The 20,120-nt window shown below is 37.5% G+C and overlaps 1 protein-coding gene across 3 annotated transcripts in view; it reads right to left on the reverse strand.

Moving 5' to 3' along the window:
• Window positions 1–2,287: 2,287 nt before the first annotated feature.
• The window catches only part of LOC102927797 (transmembrane protein 45A-like), a 42,654-nt gene continuing 24,821 nt past the window's right edge, over window positions 2,288–20,120 (reverse strand). For 2 of the 3 annotated variants that reach the window (XM_076549051.1, XM_076549052.1), the window contains exons 3-7: window positions 14,352–14,544; window positions 12,940–13,146; window positions 11,329–11,513; window positions 6,469–6,614; window positions 2,289–4,649 (exon numbers count right to left, since the gene is read on the reverse strand). In XM_076549051.1, the coding sequence (XP_076405166.1) occupies window positions 4,556–4,649; window positions 6,469–6,614; window positions 11,329–11,513; window positions 12,940–13,146; window positions 14,352–14,544 (825 nt within the window). In that variant the 3' untranslated portion in view covers window positions 2,289–4,555. Of the gene's footprint in view, window positions 4,650–6,468; window positions 6,615–11,328; window positions 11,514–12,939; window positions 13,147–14,351; window positions 14,545–20,120 lie in introns of all 3 variants that reach the window. The other variant, XM_015989202.3, reaches the window with a different exon arrangement.

Raw genomic sequence — 20,120 nt, forward strand, 5'->3', positions numbered from 1 at the left:
CCTTATGGGGCTGCAGTAAGATGCGGCTCTTGCTCTTAGGAGCAGAGTTTGCCCTTCTATATAGAAGCTTAATAAATCCTCCTGCTATTGCATCAACTGGACTGGAGTCTGGCTTCTTGGGGCGCCCACTTGAGACCCTAAACTTTGGGGTCCAACATATATCTCATTTAAGCAAGGCTTGCAAGGATACAGACCCCAGAATGTCTTTTGCTTCTGCTGTGTTTTTGTATGTTTGCCGTTGCTATCTCTCTCTGATATCTGACATTGGTTGAACTGGGTGTGGGGAAATCCGCCGGTATTGTAGTGTGTTTATCTCACAAAAACATCCCGTCCTACGGGGCATTTATAATCTGTGGGTTGCCAGGAAGATGACTTCTTCTTAAGCTGTATAATTTTGATGAATAAAAATGAGTATGGCCGGGCGGTGGTGGCACACGCCTTTAATCCCAGCACTCGGGAGGCAGAGGGAGGCGGATCTCTGTGAGTTCGAGGCCAGCCTGGTCTACAAATAGAGTTCCAGGAAAGGCGCAAAGCTGCACAGAGAAACCCTGTCTCGAAAAACCAAAAAAAAAAAAAAAAAAAAATGAATATGAGGATATGCTACACAGTCCACCCATGAGTTTCCCCTAAGAGCTGCTTCTGAAATTCTTTATATATTTTGGAGATCAGCTCTCTGTCAGATGTGGGGTTGGTGAAGATCTTTCCCCATTCTGTGGTCTGCTGTTTTGTCATTTTGACAGTGTCCTTTGCCTTACAGAAGATTTTCAGTTTCATGAGGTCCCATTTGTTAATTGTCAATCTATGTCTGTGCTACTGGTGTTCTATTCAGGAAGTTGTCTCCTGTTCCAATAAGTTCAAGGCTATTTCCCACTTTCTGTTCTACCAGGTTCAGTGTTTCTGGGTTAATGTTGAGGTCTTTGATATGCTTGGACTTGAGTTTTCTGCAGGGTGATAGATGTGGGTCTATTTTCATTCTTCTACATGCTGACATCCAGTTAGAGCAGCACCATTTATTGAAGATGCTTTTGTTTCCCATTGTACAATTTTGGCTTCTTTGTATTTTTGGTTGTGAGCCTAGCCTTTAACGGCTGAGCCATCTCTCCAGCCCTTGGCTTCTTTGTTAAAAAAAAAAAAATCAAGTGTCCATAGGTGTGTGGGTTTACATCTGGGTCTTCAATTTGATTCCATTTATCCACCTGTCTATTTGTATGACAATACCATGCAGATCTTATTACTATTGCTCTGTAATACAGCTTGAAATCAGAGATGGTGATACCCCCAGAAGTTCTCTTATTGTTCAGGATTTTTTGTTTTTCCATATGAAGTTAAGTATTGTTCTTTCAAGGTCTGTAAAGAATTGTGATGGAATTCTAATGATGATTGCATTGAATCTGTAGATTGCTTTTGGTAAGTTGGCCATTTTTACTATGCTAATTCTACCTATCCATGAACATGGGAGATCTTTCCATTTTCTGATCTCCAATTTTTTTCTTCAAAGACTTGAAGTTCTTGTCATACAGGTCTTTCACTTGTTTGGTTAGAGTTACACCAAGATATTTTATATTATTTGTAGTTATTGTAAAGGATATTGTTTCCATTTCTTTCTTTCTGAGCCCATTTATTATTTGTATATAGGAGGGTTTCTAATTTATTTTTAGTTAATTTTGTATCCAGTCACTTTCCTGAAGGTGTTTATCAGCTGCAGGTGCTCCATGGTACAATTTTTGGGGTCATTTATGTATAATATCATATCAGCTGTAAATAGTTATACTTGAACTTCTTCCTTTCTAATTTGTACCCTCTTGATGTCCTTAAGTTGTCTTATTGCTCTAGCTAAAATTTTAAGTAGTATATTGAGTAAATAGGGAGAGAGTGGAGAGCCTTGTCTTGTCCCTGATTTTAGTGGATTACTTTAAACTTCTCTCCATTTAATTTGGTATTGGCTATCAGCTTAATATATACTGCTTTTATTATGTTTAGGTATTTCCCTTGTATCTCTGATCTTTCTAAGACTTTTATCATGAAGGGGTGCTAGACATTGTCAAAGGCTTTTTCAGCATCTAGTGAAATGATCATGTGGTTTTTCATTTCAGTTTGTTTATAGATGGATTGCATTGACATATTTTCATATGTTGAATCATCACTGCATCTCTGGAAAGAAGCCCACTTGATCATGAGATTCTATTTCTCTCTCACTCTAGTCTCTCTCTCTCTCTCTCTCTCTCTCTCTCTCTCTCTCTCTCCCTGTTTTTCTCTCTTTCTCTCTCTAGATATATATCCATCTCACCTCTAGTTATACAAGTTATATTGAAACAAGAACTTTGCTTTGAACATTACTCTGCTTTGTTATGGGTCTGGGGTCATCCACCAATTCACCAGTCTGACTCAAGTTTTAATTTTAGTAACATAGAGGGTTTTCACCAGAGAGTTCTCTAGGTAAGGCCTCAGCTATTGTTAGTCCAAGTATTTTAAAGGCAAAATCCACAACATTATAATTTTGGGGAAGCAAGTTAATACATATCCTGTCTAAGGGCAGAGAAAGCTTGATTTTATAACAGATGTCTAGCAGATGCCTCAGCCATCCAAAGCAAGCAAGAGAATGTTTCAAACAAAAGCTGAACTTAGCTTTTAGCATGTTAATCTTGTAACCTATTACCTTGTAAGAAAAGCTGAGGCAGTGAAAGATTTTGCAACAATCAGCAGTTTTTAAGAATAGCCCAACTGCAGCAAAAAGTCATCCATCTTGGCTAAGTTAGCTGACAGGATACATTCAAGATAAGAGCAACCTCCTCGTGGCTTACAGGCTAAAAACAATTTTGTTTTTACAAGTCTTTTCAACACAGTAAATTATAATATTCACCATCACACTTTTAGCATTATTCACACTGACACACCCAATAAATGTTGAAAGATTCCATTGGTGTGTGCATGCTGAGAAGCAGAGCCTAAAGCCAAATTTCCTCAGCCAGTGTTTCAGAATTTAAAATATTCAACATTTATGCTATAAAGTACTTCGCATTATTTCAGAAAACTTGTTATAATACAGTTTTTTCACAAAGCAAAATTATTATCATCCATAAAAGAATTCTATTGACCAAAGTATCCCTCCACAGTCCTCCTCAGAGGGATCTTCAGTAGTCAACAGGTCCAGCTGATTTGAAGAAGATGGCAGCTGTTTTTCTAGGGGCTTGCCTTCTACAACACTGAACATGTAGACATTTCTGCTCTTTTATGAAGACTGCAGAGTATTTGAGCTTAACAGTTTTCAAATATATTTTAAATCTGATTTGTGCTACTTATTTCTACATGTCTGGCCAGGACTAGACATAGAATGCTGGCTTCAAGTTACTGTAGGTGACAGTTTACTTATTACATTACAACTCCAACTTGCAAAGACATAGAATCGGGGTACAGAGAGTCTAGTGTTACAAGATAGGGGTTTCCTGTGTTACTCCTTCACCTGCTTTAACAGGGTGACTTTGGTGGCTTTCAATGTAGCGTTCTCTTCTTACAGATACTACCACAATTCTCCTTCCCCAGTTTCATGGCTTTGTAACTGTGTACCCTGGGAACATCTCTTTTATCCTTTGGAAAGCTCAGGATAACTTCTGGTCATCTTTTTCCTCTCAGAGAACTGAAACCATTGGGCACAAAAAGGAATTTCTGCAGTTTCCTCTTCAGGCTTCTGCACCATGGAGCATGCATTCACTTATTTGTCATTGCAGCAATAGGATAAATATAATCTAATATTTAGTAGATTTCAATAGCAGCAATATCACAAACCATATATATGTGTGTGTATCAGATAAATTAAACAAATATTTGTCATAGTGTGGGCATATAGCATAGAAAAATCACTTTACATGTGATATATAAAATGAACTTATCCCAAATGATGTTACAAGCTAAGAATAAAACATGTAAATGCAAATGCCTTAACAAAATTAGAACACTGCTACAGAGTCATCCTCAGCCAGGTATTCTTCAGAAAAAAGTTAAGAAACTGTCAACACTAGAAACTATTGTCATCTCCAAGGGGATTAAAAAATAATTTCATCTAGAGTCAGATGTGAGTGACCATAGCCCAGGAACACAGACATGAGTTACCCCGAATTCCATGTTCCGACATGGTAACAATTTCATAACCTTTTATGATAACAGAACAAAGAAAATGATATTCAAAACACTTTTCAAAGACATTAGTGGAAACAGCGGGTAGGCAGGTTAAAAAAAGGGGGGAACCTCAACTCCAGTCCTCTGATGCTCTCTTATCTATATTCATAGATTTCTACTGGGTATAGACTAAGGTTCTGCCTCTACATTCCCAAGGATTTACTTATAATCAGAGAGATGTTAGGTCACATACAGAGTTGGGTAATAATCCGCTATAAATTGACAGAAGATGGTCCATGGTAATTTGGCTCCGCACTTGCAAAATTACAGGCTTGTGGTCATGGCTTCTTTCCATACCATTCACTAAACAAAACCATGAGCCAAGACAATGCAAAAAAATAAGAAGGTTCATTTAGAGAGACTAGATGCCAGTCAAAAAAAATCACATTTCATCTTCTGATTCTTCTTGCTGTTCATGATTTTTCAGAAGTTGAGTTTCTGACGTACAGAGCTTGCTAAGTCTCCACTTAACCAACCTGAGTAGAAAGAAAACGATCTCTGGTTAGATGAAATCTAAAATTAAACCTTAAGGCAATGTAACTCTATAGTAAAAACAACTTCAGATTATTTGTATACCTGGAGACACAACTCTAAAAGGAAAATAATTTCTATTTAGCTTTGAGCTATTGAAAATTTATGTAGATTAAAGTAAGGTATAAGTAAACAGATAAAATATGGGTTTTCAAATTTATAACATCAGAACATAATTTTGATTATTTCTAAAACAACTTCAACACAGTAAATTATAATATTCAGCATCACACTTTTAGCATTATTCACACTGACACACCCAATAAATGTTGAAAGATTCCATTGGTGTGTGCATGCTGAGAAGCATACCTTAAAGCCAAATTTCCTCAGCCAGTGTTTCAGAATTTAAAATATTCAACATTTATGCTATAAAGTACTTGGCATTATTTCAGAAAACTTGTTATAAATAGGAAAATCTATAATCTGTGCAAGCCCAAATGAATCTGACATCAGTGGAGTTCCCACATTAGGACCACAACAGTCTGTATATTACAAAAAGATGGCTTTTTCTCCAAAGAATGTACATGGAGCCATTTACTTCCATATAGCTGATGGCCCAAGTTAACTTAAACCCCATGACAAGTCTGGGCTGGATTTCAGCTCTTCCTTGTAACTTCAAAGAAGTGCTTTTGTAAGCAGGGCACTGGCTATTAAACTATAAGTGATACTCATATACACAATAAATTAAGATGTTGATAGAGGTGGCAAGCTCCTTTCCAGTAGATGGCCAACTCTCTAATCCATGGGCACATGAAGCAATAATTAGACTCAGTGGTAATTTTTTTAAAAAAAGAAGAAGAAGAAGAGGACATGGAATTGGGAGAGGGATGTGTCTGAAGAGGTTTTGGAAGAATTAGAAGTGGAAAAATGGGGGTGGCGATGATCAAGATGTATTATATATTCATATGAAATTCGCAAAGAATCAATCTGTTTTTAAACTACACAGAAGTACTCTCCAACCTATGCCTGTTGGAATACTTTGAAACAAACTCAAATGGAGATTTAGAAGAAGTGGTGATTGCAATGACCAACTCTAGAAGGTCTAAAGCTTCTTAGTGACCAAAGCTGAGCAAGTTCTCCACTTCTATGATGTGAGAAATATTTATGTGAAGCATACACAGTTTTTTCCTATATATGATTACCATAAGAACATTGTATACTGCGACCATGTAAGTAGAACATAATTTCCATAAATTATGAGATATATGCAAACAAATTTAGTAAATGAAATTACCAAAATCATTCTCATTTTATGAGAAACTTCTCTAATGACCTGCATTTTTATTTTAACTTTCTGCCTTCCATCTTTTGGTGAAGTTTGGGCCTGTCTCAAAAGATTCCCATCAGGAAGACAGACAGGAAGAAGATCCTTTAGCGGATGAATGTACTTTTCACTTAAATATTTAAGATGAAAGACTTCCTATTTTCTCTCCTTCTACAAGACAAAGACTTGGTAGGCCTTTTACCATCAGAGGGGACTGTTCTGGGGGCCTTTCAAATCTCCTACCAGGGAGGGAGGTGCAGGTGAATGTACTGCAGGATGATGCATGTGTCAGAGGGACATCACAGACAGCTATTCTAAGTATGAACCACCATATACTGTTTTGCTGGCAGTTTCTGTGTTTCCAGATAATTTTATACTATACTACTTTGTCTTGTGGGGCAGTAGTAGAAGAAATTAATTCATGAAAAGGATTTGAACTTTAAGATTAACTCAGTTGAGTCTTAATGATCATATCTGATGAATGAAAGTCATTAACTTACCAGGTAATAAGAGCATAATTAATTCCAATGATGGCATAGGTCAATGCATAATACAAGCAAAAGCATATGGTGAGAAACATAATGTTGCTATGATCAGACAGGTCCCATGCATGGTCTCTGTTTTTGGGATACAGGACAAAAGCCATCTGTGTTTCAAAAAAAAAAAGCACATAGAATAACCAGACACATTATCAAAAACATATATTCAGAGTACTTGATAACGAGATGATTGCCAGTGTCAGAGATAGCAAACATAAATCATATTTTCTACCTATTTTAATAACATAGACAATATTTACCTAGTTGTCTTTCTAAACTATCTCAAAAGAGTGATAACCCCTAAATGTACCATTGTTATTAATACCCTCACTTGTCCCAGGCTCAAGGAACATCTCAGAAGAGAAGGCAGAAGAAATATAAGAGCCAGAGGATAGGGAGGAATGCTATGAAATGCTGTCATCTGATTATGACATGGTTGTCCCACTCATAAACTCACAAAAGATATGGTTGTTTGTCCAAAACTAGCCACAAAATCAAGCCAAGCAAAATTCTGGTATATATGGAGGAAGTGCTTTCCAGGCCCTAACATTTACTGAGGAGTTGATAGTTGTGAGAGAAGAATCATTCTCTTTAGAGGGTGTGGCCACCAGTAGGTTCCCCACATTGCAGTGGATGATCCCATGCCTGTGCATTTATGGGAAGCACTAATTTGACTCAGTAAGTTTTCAAAAAAGAGAAAATGTGAAGTTGGGAGAGAGATGGGCAGGGGAGGGATTCGGGGACTAAGAGGGATGAAATAGTATAATGATATGAATATATGATGAATTATATGATCACAATTCATTGTGTACATAAATGAAATTCTCGTGAATGAAGAAAGTTGTTTTTAATATGTAAATGATCAATACACAAATGGAAGATGAACGACATCATTGGAGAAAGGTAAATCAAAATGGCAGTGGGCTATAACTTGCTACTCACTAGAAGGGCAATCATCATAGTAAATTAAAAAATAGCAAATATTGGTGAGAGTGCAGAGGAACTGGAATCCTTAAGCCTATAAAATGAAACTGGTGAAAAAGATTGAGTTTCTCAGAAAGTAGAATTTCAAATTGCCATATGACTAGCATTCTACTCCTAGGAATGCCTCCAAGTATTCAAAAATGTGTGCATAAATGTTCATAACAGCATTATGACTACCCAAATATGAAAAAGAAATGAAATATTAATATATGTGATAACATGGATAAAACTTGAAGATATTATGTTGAGTGACAATGAGCAGAAACAATAGGCCATGTATTGTCCTATTCTCTTTCATGTAAAACATTCATAATAGATGGGGTTAGAAAACAAATTAGTAGTTGGCAGATCCTGGCACCAAAGAGAAGGAGAATAACTTAGTTGGGTGCAGGGTTTTCTGTGGTGATATTGTGTTCCCCAAAATATTGTGCACCCTAATAAACTTATCTGGGGTCAGAGAACAGAACAGCCACTAGATATAGAGGCCAGAAAATGGTGGCACACCTGCCTTTAATCCTAGCATTCCAGAGGCAGAGATCCCTCTGGATCTCTGTGAGTTCAAAGCATCACTGGAAACAGCTAGGCGTGGTAAAAGAGCCTTTAATCCCAGGAAGTGATGGTGGGAAGCAGAAAAGTATTTAAGGCGTGAGGATGAGGAACTAGATCCTGGTTAAGCTTTTAGGCTTTTGAGTAGCCATTCAGCTGAGATCGATTTGGATGAGGACAGAAGCTTCCAGTCTGAGGAAACAGGATCAGCTGAGGAATTGGCGAGATGAGGTGGCTGTGGCTTGTTCTGCTTCTCTGATCTTCCAGCATTCACCCCAGTACCTGGCTCTGGGTTGTTTTTATTAATAAGAACTTTTAAGATTCCTGCTGCAGTTTTCTTTGCATGGATGATAATGTTTGAGAGGTCATTAGAGGTAGTAATTCATGACATTATGAATAGAATAAATACTGCTGAATTTTATCCTGTAAAGTTGTGTGTTCTGTGAACTTTATCCCAATAAAATGATAGATGAGAGACCGATTGAATAATTTCAGGTCTCTAGAGTAAAATGAAATATAGGTATTTGGATAATTATACAAATGATATGGTAAGTTGGTCATGTATCCATTGCAGTGCCTACAAGTTCCTTCCAATGGCCTTTTCAGAATTCATTATCATCTTTAATCTGTTATCTTCATTTCCCAAATAATGAATTTTTTTACAGAAAAAAAAATAGGCACTTAGCTTATATTGAGTATAGCCTTAATTTCATTTCTTCCTTAAATTTCAAATAGTCTGAGTTAATCTGTAGAGACTGAGATTTTTTGCTTTAATCAGTTGTCCCATGTATAGATTCCCTGTGGTTGGAATGAGAACTACAACTTTTGTCATCTCATATATCTGATCAAGTGATATACACCATGTGCTATGCAGTTTATCCTCATTTATGCATGAGCTCTTTGCAATAATCTTTAGTCTTAAAAAAATAACTTCAATGGGGAGGTTTAATTATCTCTCCTAATATAAAGGGAAGTCTGGAGTTCAGAAACTTTCATAATTTTGACAATGATCAAAAACTTGTGAATGACAAAGGCAGTATTCCTCAGTGGGAGTGCCTGCCTTCTGTCTCTACTGCACACTCTCCATCAGTATCCATCCTCTCTATATTGGTCAATATGGAAACATGGTGGACTGAACCACCAGGTCAGTCTGAGGCATCTCAGCAGTTTGAACAATCACAGCTAAGAAGGAAGTTGGTCCCATGAAGACATGTTACTATATTACCCCTAAAACACATATTTCCTACTGTGTTGACATGATACTTGAAATACTTGAAATCGCCTCACTACCCAAATACCTGCTTTTGGTGACTAAAAATCACTAGAACACCCTAAGCAACATACTGCTTCAATCCCAGATATTGTTTAAATCTTTAAGTGCATATCAAAGTACAATTTATTAGACATCATAAAATATGTAATCATTGATTGAAATTCCACTTTCAACATAATATTGATGTTTGAGAGTTGATATCATCAAATGGAAAGAGGCTGAGTGTTGAGATCAAACAAATCCAGGCTTAGATCCTTGTTCAAGTTTTTTGTTGTTTATTTTTGGTCCTTTGTGAAACAACGTAAGCCCTAAAGCAGTAGTTCTCAACCTGTGGGTTACAACCCCTTTGGGGTCAAATGACCTTTGCACAGGGGTCACCTAAGACCATCCTGCATATCAGATATTTACATTATCATTTATAACAGCAGCAAAATTGCACTTATGAGGTCACAATGCAAATAATTTTATGGTTGGGAGTCACCACAGCCTGAGGAACTGTATTAAAGGATCATAGCATTAAGAAGGTTGAGAACCACTGCTGTAGATGAACTCGAACAGTAACACAGCATGAGGACTTGCATTAAAGTATTGCAGCATTAGGAAGATTGGGAACCACTGTCCTAGAGCCAGTAAGTGATCTTTGGTAGAGATAAGAGGCTGCTTGACTTTCCCATTAGTCTGATGGCCAAAGTCTGAGTCTAGTACAGATTTCATTCAAAACAGAAAAATGCATGTCACTGCTTTCATCTTCAGCATTTAACAGTTTTCCAGGCCCCACATCTATCAGTGGAATTGGCAAAGGGATAGGGTGAATGCTGTGGATATCACTCTATATAAATAAAACACTGATGGCCAGTGACCAGGCAGGAAGTAGGTTGCCAGGCAGGAAGTAGGTGGGACAAGGAGAGAGGAGAATTCTGGGAAGCGGAAGGCTGAGGAGGGAGACACTGCAGCCACCGCCAGGAGAAGCAGCATGTAAAGATGCCAGTAAGCCACCAGCCACGTGGCAAGGTATAGATTTATAAAAATGGGTTAAGAAGCCTGCCACGGCCATACAGTTTGTATGCAATATAAGTCTCTGTGTTTACTTGGTTGGGTCTGAATGGCTGTGGGACTGGCGGGTGACAAAGATTTGTCCTGACTGTGGGCAAGGCAGGAAAACTCTAGCTACAGGTGAAGATGTTGGTTTTGGTAGGGGGCATATGTGTTGTTTCTACCCTATGTCAAGCATATTCATCTCTTGGTCTGTACTCATCCAGGATTCCTGTTTGAATTCCCATAATGTCCTGTATGTTGTGGCATTATTTCCACTAATATGGATTCCTGCCTGTTAAGCTAAGTTTATATGGAAATACTTAGCAGAGAATTGCCTAGTTCCATTATTGTGTGAGCCTTGCAAAATAGTTTAATCTTCTAGAGTCTTCTAATTGATAAGTTAGAGATGATAATACCTAACTGTTACATTATCATAAACAAAGTGAAATACAGTGTTCATAGAAATCCAATAAAAGATAAACATGGCATACACCTATAATCACAACACTAAGGATGCTGAAGCCTTGAATTCTAGGATGTTGAGTTCAAGGCCAACCTAGGATAACTAGTTAGACACTTTCTCAAAAGTATTTTTTTTTCAGTACAATGGCAACTATACACTTATTTCTCAATAAATAAAAGGTTCCTCCCTTGCTTACTTTCCATATGTTTCTGGAGCTTACTACTGATTAGGCTATAAGCCATCTTATCAAGAACTGATGATGACTAATATCAATTCAGAGTTTCTACATAGTGGATAACCAGCTGTGATAACAGTCACATTCTAGTTCCTGCTCAGCTGCTCTACCAGTATTCCCACTAGGAAGCCTGAGGTCAATTAAAGACTTTACCTCTTAAAGACCAACAGTTTCACTATAGACAGCATGTCACAGGAACGTCTCTGGACTCATAAGAAACTACCTCATCAACAAAGGAGAGAAGCCATGGGTAGAAACAAAATAGAGCCGGAGGCTTCAACTCACCTGATAGAACCACATCCCCTGTAGCATGGTGAGGCTTGACCTCAGGAGCTCCAGAACTACATTGTTCTTTGTGAGGAATTCTATGAAGGCAACCAGACCCGCCAAAAATACATCAAAGCTCAACAGTTGGTGCCCAAAGGTGTCCACCACTGACCGGCCATGTGTGTGATTGTAGAAAATGAAAGCTAATAGGGTAGGAAAAAAAAGTTTGTTTGTTTTTTTAAAATAAAAAACAAAGATAACGAACTCATCAGTTCTCTCTCCCACCTTCTTTCCCTCTGGAGCCACAGAATTTTATACACCTATACAACTGATTAAAGGATGAGGTCCCACTGGGTCTCACGGAGTGCAGCTTTGCAGCTTTTGTCCGTTATCACCGCCTATTTAGAATGGAATCATTGAAATTCAACCTTCCTTTTCTTTCTCCAACCTTCATTGTCTCCTCTAACATGACATTTTCAACTAACTGTATTTAAAGGCATTATGATGCAGGCTGGTGAATAATAAACATGACAGGGCAGGGAGCTACAATTCACATGAATATGCAGGTGAATAAGCTGAAGCCAAAGCCTTGCCTTAAGGAATTCAGTGCCCTGAAATAAGTAAACACACCCATAATTCACACCTTGAGAAATGCACCAGTGCTATCTTCCAGAACTGATAATGACTAATATCAATTCAGAGTTTCTACATAATAGATAACCAGATGTGATAACAGTCATATTCTGTTATCTATATAGGAAACATATATAATAACTATAATGTTTCATTACATAAACATTTTCCAGTTTCACCTTAATAGTTTTCACTAAACTAAAAGAGCAGGATGCTCATTAAAGATATAAGAACCAGGCTATTAGTTGTTGCAAATGTTTTCTTTTTTTTCTGGCCCTTGCCCTTAAAAAGCAACCATCAAGCGCTCCTTTCTTTACATGGGAGTGAAGAACAGGTGCCCTTAACCACTTGTAGCTCTCAGAGCTCCATAATTAATCTACTTTTTCACGTGTATAATAAATGAAGAAGAATCATTAAAGACCTTTTTCTCACCCACCTCAGTAATCTTGGAGAAAACAAATGAACAAAACATATGATTTATTTTTCATTAATTTCTCAAAATTGGGATTTCTACTTCTAATGTGATTGAAATTTGCAGACTCAACTTTCCACATCGTGGCAAAGTTTCACTGTATCAGTGATTTAAAAGCTGGTTGTCAAGAGGCAGAATCTGTTCTGCTGTTAACAGCTAGCTATCCCAGCTGAGCACTCAGACTTCCATTACTCTGTGTTTAATTTTCGTTATTAAAAGTATAAAGAAGATAATTGCTAAGAAAACAAAGAAAGAAGGTGATTCTTCAAGACAGATGTGAAACATGAATAAATCACATTAAATTGTTGTATCTGCCCAGTCTTGAGAATGAGTCAGAGAAGAACCATCCTTGGCATCCTACAGAGAATAGCCAGGTGCCTCAGTATGCCCCAGATACTTTGCCCTGTCAACCAGGACTGCACTAAAAAAACAAAGATACTTTATTTTACAGGGCTACCCAGATGCTTATTTTGAGACAAATACAGAGAGAAAAAGAAAAGAAAACTCTACTCCACTCTACTTACCTTCCACAAAGAAGGCACTTGATAACGTTAACTTGACCAAAGAGACTGGAAGTGAACTAATGATGAAACATAAGATCTTGGTCCCACCTAGTATTGCAAAGAAGACATACATGGAAAGATGATGCCAGTGCAGAATTAGGGTCAACTTGGATTCTTTATCTGAGAACTGATGTATCTTCGAAAGTGCAATGTATAGACCAATTATTCCTGCAGAGAAGCATAACACCGTTGAGTAACACTCTACATGATTTTACCTAGCACACACATGCAGGAAGATATGACCTTTGCTTATTTCAATCTACTATGTCCTCTTACAACATTACTTCCTCTTTGGGTGGTTCCCTAACAGTTTTGTAGTGACACCTTAGACTTTCTTAGAGGTTCAAATGCTAGTTGAGATATCCAATTTTATAGTCACAACCAATGCTGATCATTTTGGTTCAAGTTTCTATTCCAACCTAATGTCCAAGGCTTATGAGAGTGTCCTCTAGAGGCTGACTCTTCATTTCCTAGCTACCAGACCTTTGGATAGCCACTAGGTAAAGGACTGGCCTTGGCTCCTGGGTTCAAAACAAAAAAATTCTTACGATTCAGCTTCCTCCAGCTAAGGATAAGCAAGAATCCCCAATGGATGCAGCATGTGGTATAGTCAGTTTAACAAGCACTTGAACTTTCATAGAGAGGTTGGCTTACTTACTAACATATAGAAGTTTGCAGAAAGATTCTTCTCTTTGGAAACAATTAATGTGAGTCCTATCAAAAACCTCTTTCCATGAATAAAGCACAAAAAAACTTAATGGAAAAGCAGAAAGCTTTATCTTTTATAAGAGGCTACAGTGAAACTAAAAACAGACCATTTTAATGGAATTCTCTAAAGCAATGGAAAGGCTTCATAAATTACTTGGCCAAACTGCTTTCTTTAATTCAGGAAATTAGAAAAAAAAGAAAGGATGAGATCATGAAGCAAGGCCTTCCTCAGCCCTGACCCTCCTCCATAACCTCCTTGCAATGAGTTATTGAAACTTTCCAACAATCACTTGATTATTTTGCATCACCTGCAAATGGTTTCTAATAGGGTTTATCCTTTCAAGGATCAGAAAAAAATTGATATGAAATTATTTCAGAAGATCCAACCAATTCCACAAAGGACATTCATCATGATTGAGTAGGTAAATTAAATACTACAATTAATTTATTAAGAAGTAGGCCTTCATATAAACCCAAAATACCATATTGCTAACAAATTATATCATATGGAAATTGTAATTAAAATATTTAATAAATATTTGAATAAAATATTCAGCTCTAGATTTTGTAAAAAAAAAAAAAAAAAGGAAGAAAAAAAGAAAAAAACTTGTCTATGCATATAAAAATACCAAATTGAGAAAATACAACACAATAAATCAACTCACCTATTGATGCCATGCCAATAATCACAATTCCCTCCAAAAGTTCTGCTCGAAAGAAGAATTCTTTGGTAATAAGGGAGGAAGACCTCTTTTGCTGTTTACAAACATGCTTCAGAATACTCTTTGTACTCCACCAAAGAGCCATGATAAGGAAAAGTGTTCCAGCAAGGAAATGACCTGGGAAATCCCCCGGGACCTACAAAGAAAAGAAAATACAGATGATAGATATTTCATTTCTGGAGCATCACCAAATCATTTCTCATCCCCAAAGAGCAGACTAGCTAGCTTCTGATGGTTTTAGCACATAGATCATATTATAGTATCAGCTATGCCGATAAAATTAAAATTTTATCTTGACACTTCATAGTGCACATTGTGTGAGATGTTTTAAATGCCATCTCTAGCCTAACCTTCACAGCATACCCATGAATAAGGGATTAATATTCCATTTTCAATTGAGGTATGTGTTTACAGGAGTTAAATGACTTCCCCAGATCTCACAACTATTAAGCAAAATTTTGTTGGTTTTTAACACAAACCTCAAAATGGTTTCTTAAGAAGACAGTATGCAGTTCATTAACCACTTGTTTTTTTAAATATAGAAGAAAGTAATATGAAACCCTGACCTGATTGTTTAAGAGTTTGAAATGATGTGAAATTGCCTATGATTTTTTTCAACATACGTGATTTCAAAGTATCAAAGATCAAATGTGTGAGAGAGATTGTTAGCATTCATTTAACATTTGTGTGTTTTTCCACACACCTTCTCACCTCTCATGCAGGTGGATGGAAACCATTGTTTAGTTCTAGCTAGCTGAATTGGCACATATCACTTCTAGGTTGAGTCACTGAAGTTTACATGATTCCCCCAGCTCTCTCTTCTGCATTGGCAACTCTGGCATGCCCTGACTGCAACACAGGAGATTGTCAACATAGTACTTCAGATTTCCAAAGAAATAACCTTTCGTTGGTCAATGCTATAGGAAAGATGGTCTTGTACAGTGTGATTTTCTTTTTATTTTGTGTGCAGCCCTTTGTTCAACTATATTGTGCCATCAATGGAACAATGATGACACAATCTAGAATCATTCTATGGGCCTAATACTAGGCTAGAGCTAAGCACAATTATGAAAGAGGATTTCAGGATATCCTCTGATCAGAAAACTAGGATTCCCCAGTTCAGGGCAGACCTTGTGGATTATTCCTCTGTGATTTAAAGGAAGCTCTGGAAGAAACTGTAAAGCTGACACAAATACTGTGAAGTATCATATCTACAAGTGCCATGGTCCACGGCATATTATAGCAAATCGCAATTAATAATTCAGACATCGACCCATCAGATGAATAACTCTTTGATGGAGGAACCTCATCAAGCAAGGCTTTTGAGGCCATAGAATCTGAAAACTGGTTGTTTCTGTCTATAATTTTTTCATGTGTTATTCTAAACATTGGTAGTGTATTTTCTTCATTAATATACTGGGTACATTTATCTGTGGATGGTCAGGAAGAATATTTCTTTTCAAGTTCCATAATTTTGATGAATAGAAATAATACAAGGATATTTGTTATGGCTCAGTCTGACATAGGAAAGCAATATTTTTTTTAAGATTTATTTATTTATTATGTATACAGTGTTCTGTCTGCATGTATCCCTGCAAGCCAGAAGAGGGTGCCAGATCTCATTACAGATGGTTGTAAACCACCATGTGGTTGCTGGTATTGAACTCAGGACCTCTGAAGAGAAGCCAGTGCCCTTAACCACTGAGCCATCTCTCCAGACCCTTAAACTTTTTTTTCTTTTTCTTTTTTTTTTTTTTTTTTTTTTTTTTTTTTTTTTTTTTTTGGTTTTTCAAGACAGGGTTTTTCTGTGTAGCTTTGTGCCTTTCCTGGAATTCACTCTGTAACTCAGGCTGGCCTCGAACTCAAAAAGATCCACCTGCCTCTGCCTCCCCAGTGCTGGGATTAAAGGTGTGTTCCACCACCGCCCCTAAAAGCAATATTTTTATTCAATTAATTGACTTAAGACCTCAGAGAAAATTCAGAGTAGACTAGTTGCCCCTACAAATGACCCTCAAAAACAGCTTTCTATTGTAATATGCCACGGACCATGGCATCTTGTTCTTTCTTTTTTACTTCATCTTGAAAATTCTCTCTTCTTTTTTTTCTTTGTCTTTACACAGTTATATACATTCCCAGCAGAAAGCTCTTTTTGAGGGTCACATTACATTTCTGGAGTAAACAATAAGTAGCAGAATCATTCTGATAACACACATAAAATCATACAGTTTCTCTCAGATTTGGAATGTTATGCTGACTGGGTAGCCAGCATGACTGAGAACGGCTGTCAGCCAAGCTCCCTGGTAAGTAGATGGAAGGCACATAGCACTTGAGTGCTCCGCACCTTCTCAGAGGACAACGACCTTGAAAGCATCCTAGGACATAAACATAAAGTTAGTTGGCTGAACCTTGAGTCTTGCATCATAAAACTGAGATTAGAAGTTTGGAATCCACAAGGATGACCCCACCTGGGAGTGCTGGCAGTGGTCTAGAGGGTGCCTGGACTGTTCTACTCTGGTGACTGGTCTAGTGAATACCCTAACTGTCATCATAGAGCCTTTGTCCAATGACTGATGGAAGCAGATGCAGAGATCCATGGCCAGGCACCAGGCTGAGCTCCAGCTCATCTCCAATCGATGAGAGAGATGAGGGATTCTGCAGGCAGGAGATGTCGAGATCATGATGGGAAGACATGCAGAGATGACCGGCCACACTGGTGGAAGCCCATGAACTGTATGTAGACTAGTGGCTGTGGAGCCCCCATGGGACTGGACTAAGCCCTCTGGATATGAAAGACAGTTGTTTGTCTCAAACTGTTTGGGGGGCACCCAGACAGGGGGATCAGGATCCATCACTGGTCTATGGGCAGGCTTTTGGGAGTCTAGTGCTGGTGGTGTGATGCCTTGTGCAGCCTTGGTGCAGTGGGGAGGGGCTTGGACCTGCCTAGGCTCAGTGTGCCTGTCTTTGCTGACTCCCCATGGGATACCTTGATTTGGGGGATGTGGGGATGTGGGGTGGCTTGGGAGAAAGGGCTGGGGGTGGGAGGAGGGAGGAGATGGGATCTGTGGGTGGTATGTAGAATGAGTAGAAAATTTCTTAAAAAAGAAAAATGAAAAAAAATTAAAAAGAAAAAGAAAAAAGTTTATGCAGAGAGTCAGTTGCTGAGAGAATCTGTGCAGGGAGTTATGTCTTTAATGTTATCAGCCAGACTTCTGCAAGTGAAGAACTGGCACTAAAGTTGCTTCATGCCTGACCTTGGTTCAACAACCAGACACCTGGGAATCTGTCCTTGTGTGATTCATTTTCAGGGGCAACTGATCTACTTTGAATTTGCTGAGGTCTTAAGTCGCTAATTAAGTAAAAAGCTATCTTTATAACTGAAAATGCTGTTATTTTCCTATGTTAGCCTGAGCTATGAAAAATATCATCACACTATTTCTATTCATCAAAATTATACAGTTTAAGAAGAAATCATCTGCCTGACTATCCACAGATAAATATGCCCAATATACCATGGCAAAAATATACTACCAATCCAGGCTGAGTTGTAATAGTACATGAAAAAATCACAGACAGAAACAACCAGTTTTCAGATTCTATGGCCTCCTAAGCCTTGCTTGATGAGGTTCTTCCATCAGAGACTTACTCATCTGATGGGTTGACATCTGAATTATTAATTGCCATCTGCTGTAATATGCCATGGACCATAGCATCCAAAAAAGACTTCAGTCTACCCTTAAAACATCCAAATCATCTAAGAGCCAGATTCAGTATATCTCACGGCAGTAAGCATAGGTTCTTGTCCGAACTCTATGGAATGGTCTGGGCCCCATCTTTTGGCTTCTCTGAGCACTAGGTCTTAATAAATAAAAAGAGAAGTTATCCCCTGATAATATAAGTAAAAATTGGCATCACCTCTTTGCCCATTAATTTGACAGTTAATAGAATAGTTGAGAGTCCACTCACTTCATAGTACAGCAATTCTGTTTGTAGCACATGCCCTAGAAATTATACAGGTCCACTTCTCTTGTGTGTATGTGAAAAAGTGGCATCGCTACGCTACATCAAGTGTGGAAAATAAAACCATAACTAACCTTAATTTAGCTCACCCATAGATAAATTAATAAATAATATGCTATAACATAGATACAATGTGATTATGGTTAAAGTATTTTTAGACAAATAAATGGCCCCTTCTAAGTTTGGCAGTTGTGAATATAACTGATATTAACACTCATGTACAAGTTATAGTATAACTATAATTTCTTAATTTATTTCAGTAAATAATTACATCTGGAAGTATACAGTGATTCTTAATTTTAAGTGTTTTATATTTTTAGTTTATTATTTGAGATTTTCATTTATGCATCTAATGCATTTTGATCATATTCACTTCCCAACTCCCCTCCAAAACCTCCCAGACACTTCTATATCCCCTTGACAACTTCATGTTCCTTTTTTTAAATAGCTCATTGAGTCCAGTTGACAAAGCCCATAAATGCGTGGGCCATCCACTAGAGCGCGGCCAACTCACCAAGGCAGCTCAGCTAAAGAAAACTGGCTCTTTTACCTAGCAGCATTAACTGTCAATAACTCTACAGGTAGGGTGGGGCTCATGTGCTTCCCTACCCTCGTGCAGAGATTTTTTTTTTAATTATTAAGGTGGAAGGAAAATTCAAGTTTCAAAATAATGCTATAGCTTGGTGTAATTTACATACCATTAAAACACCTGAAATATAATATGATTCCTTTATAATGGTTTTCCTACCAAAGCAACCTACATATTCAGTGCAATCACCATGAAAATTCTTCCCAGAAATCAAAAAGATAAAAATGGAAATATACAGGTGGTGGTAGTGTATGCCTTTAATCCCAGCACTTAGGAGGCAGAGCCAGGCGGATCTCTGTGAGTTCGAGGCCAGCCTGATCTACAGAGCGAGATCCAGGACAGGCACCAAAACTACACAGAGAAACCCTGTCTTGAACCAAAAAAAAAAAAAAAAAAGAAAGAAAGAAAGGAATGGAAATATAAGAGTCTAAGCTAAAACAATTCTGAATAACAAAAACAAAAAAATAACTGGAGGTATTACCATCCCCAATTTCAAGTCATAGCATAAAATTATAGTAATAAAAACAGCATGGTACTTGCTGGCATCACAAAAAGAGGTTCATTAATCAATTGGATATAGTCAAGGACCTAAATATAAACCCACACTCCTATTGCCACTTGATTTTTGACAAAGAAGACAACAATATACATTTGAGAAAACATCTTTAATAAATGGTACTGGCCACACTAGATATCTGCTTGTAGGAAAATGAAAATAGATCCATATCTATCCCTTCACAAAATTCAACTCCAAATGGATAAAGGACCTCCACATAAGACCTGATGCCTTGACTCCCATACAAGAGAAAGCAGGGAATAGGCTTGAACTCACTGGTATAAGAAATGATTTTCTGAACAGGACCCCATAAGACAATAAGTTAGACCCTATAAAATTAAAAAGTTTCTGTACAGCAAAGGACACCATCACTCAAGTGAAGAGACAGCACACAGAATGGAAAATAATCTTTACCAGCTTTACATCTGATAGAGACTTAGTATCTAGAATACATAAAGAATTCAAAAAATTTAAAAACAAAGAAACAAATATCCCAATTTAAAACTGTAACATAGAACTAAACAGAGAGTTCTCAAAAGAAGAACTACAA

The sequence above is a fragment of the Peromyscus maniculatus genome, chromosome 12, assembly GCF_049852395.1.
Source record: "Peromyscus maniculatus bairdii isolate BWxNUB_F1_BW_parent chromosome 12, HU_Pman_BW_mat_3.1, whole genome shotgun sequence".
Classification (NCBI taxonomy): Eukaryota; Metazoa; Chordata; class Mammalia; order Rodentia; family Cricetidae; genus Peromyscus; species Peromyscus maniculatus.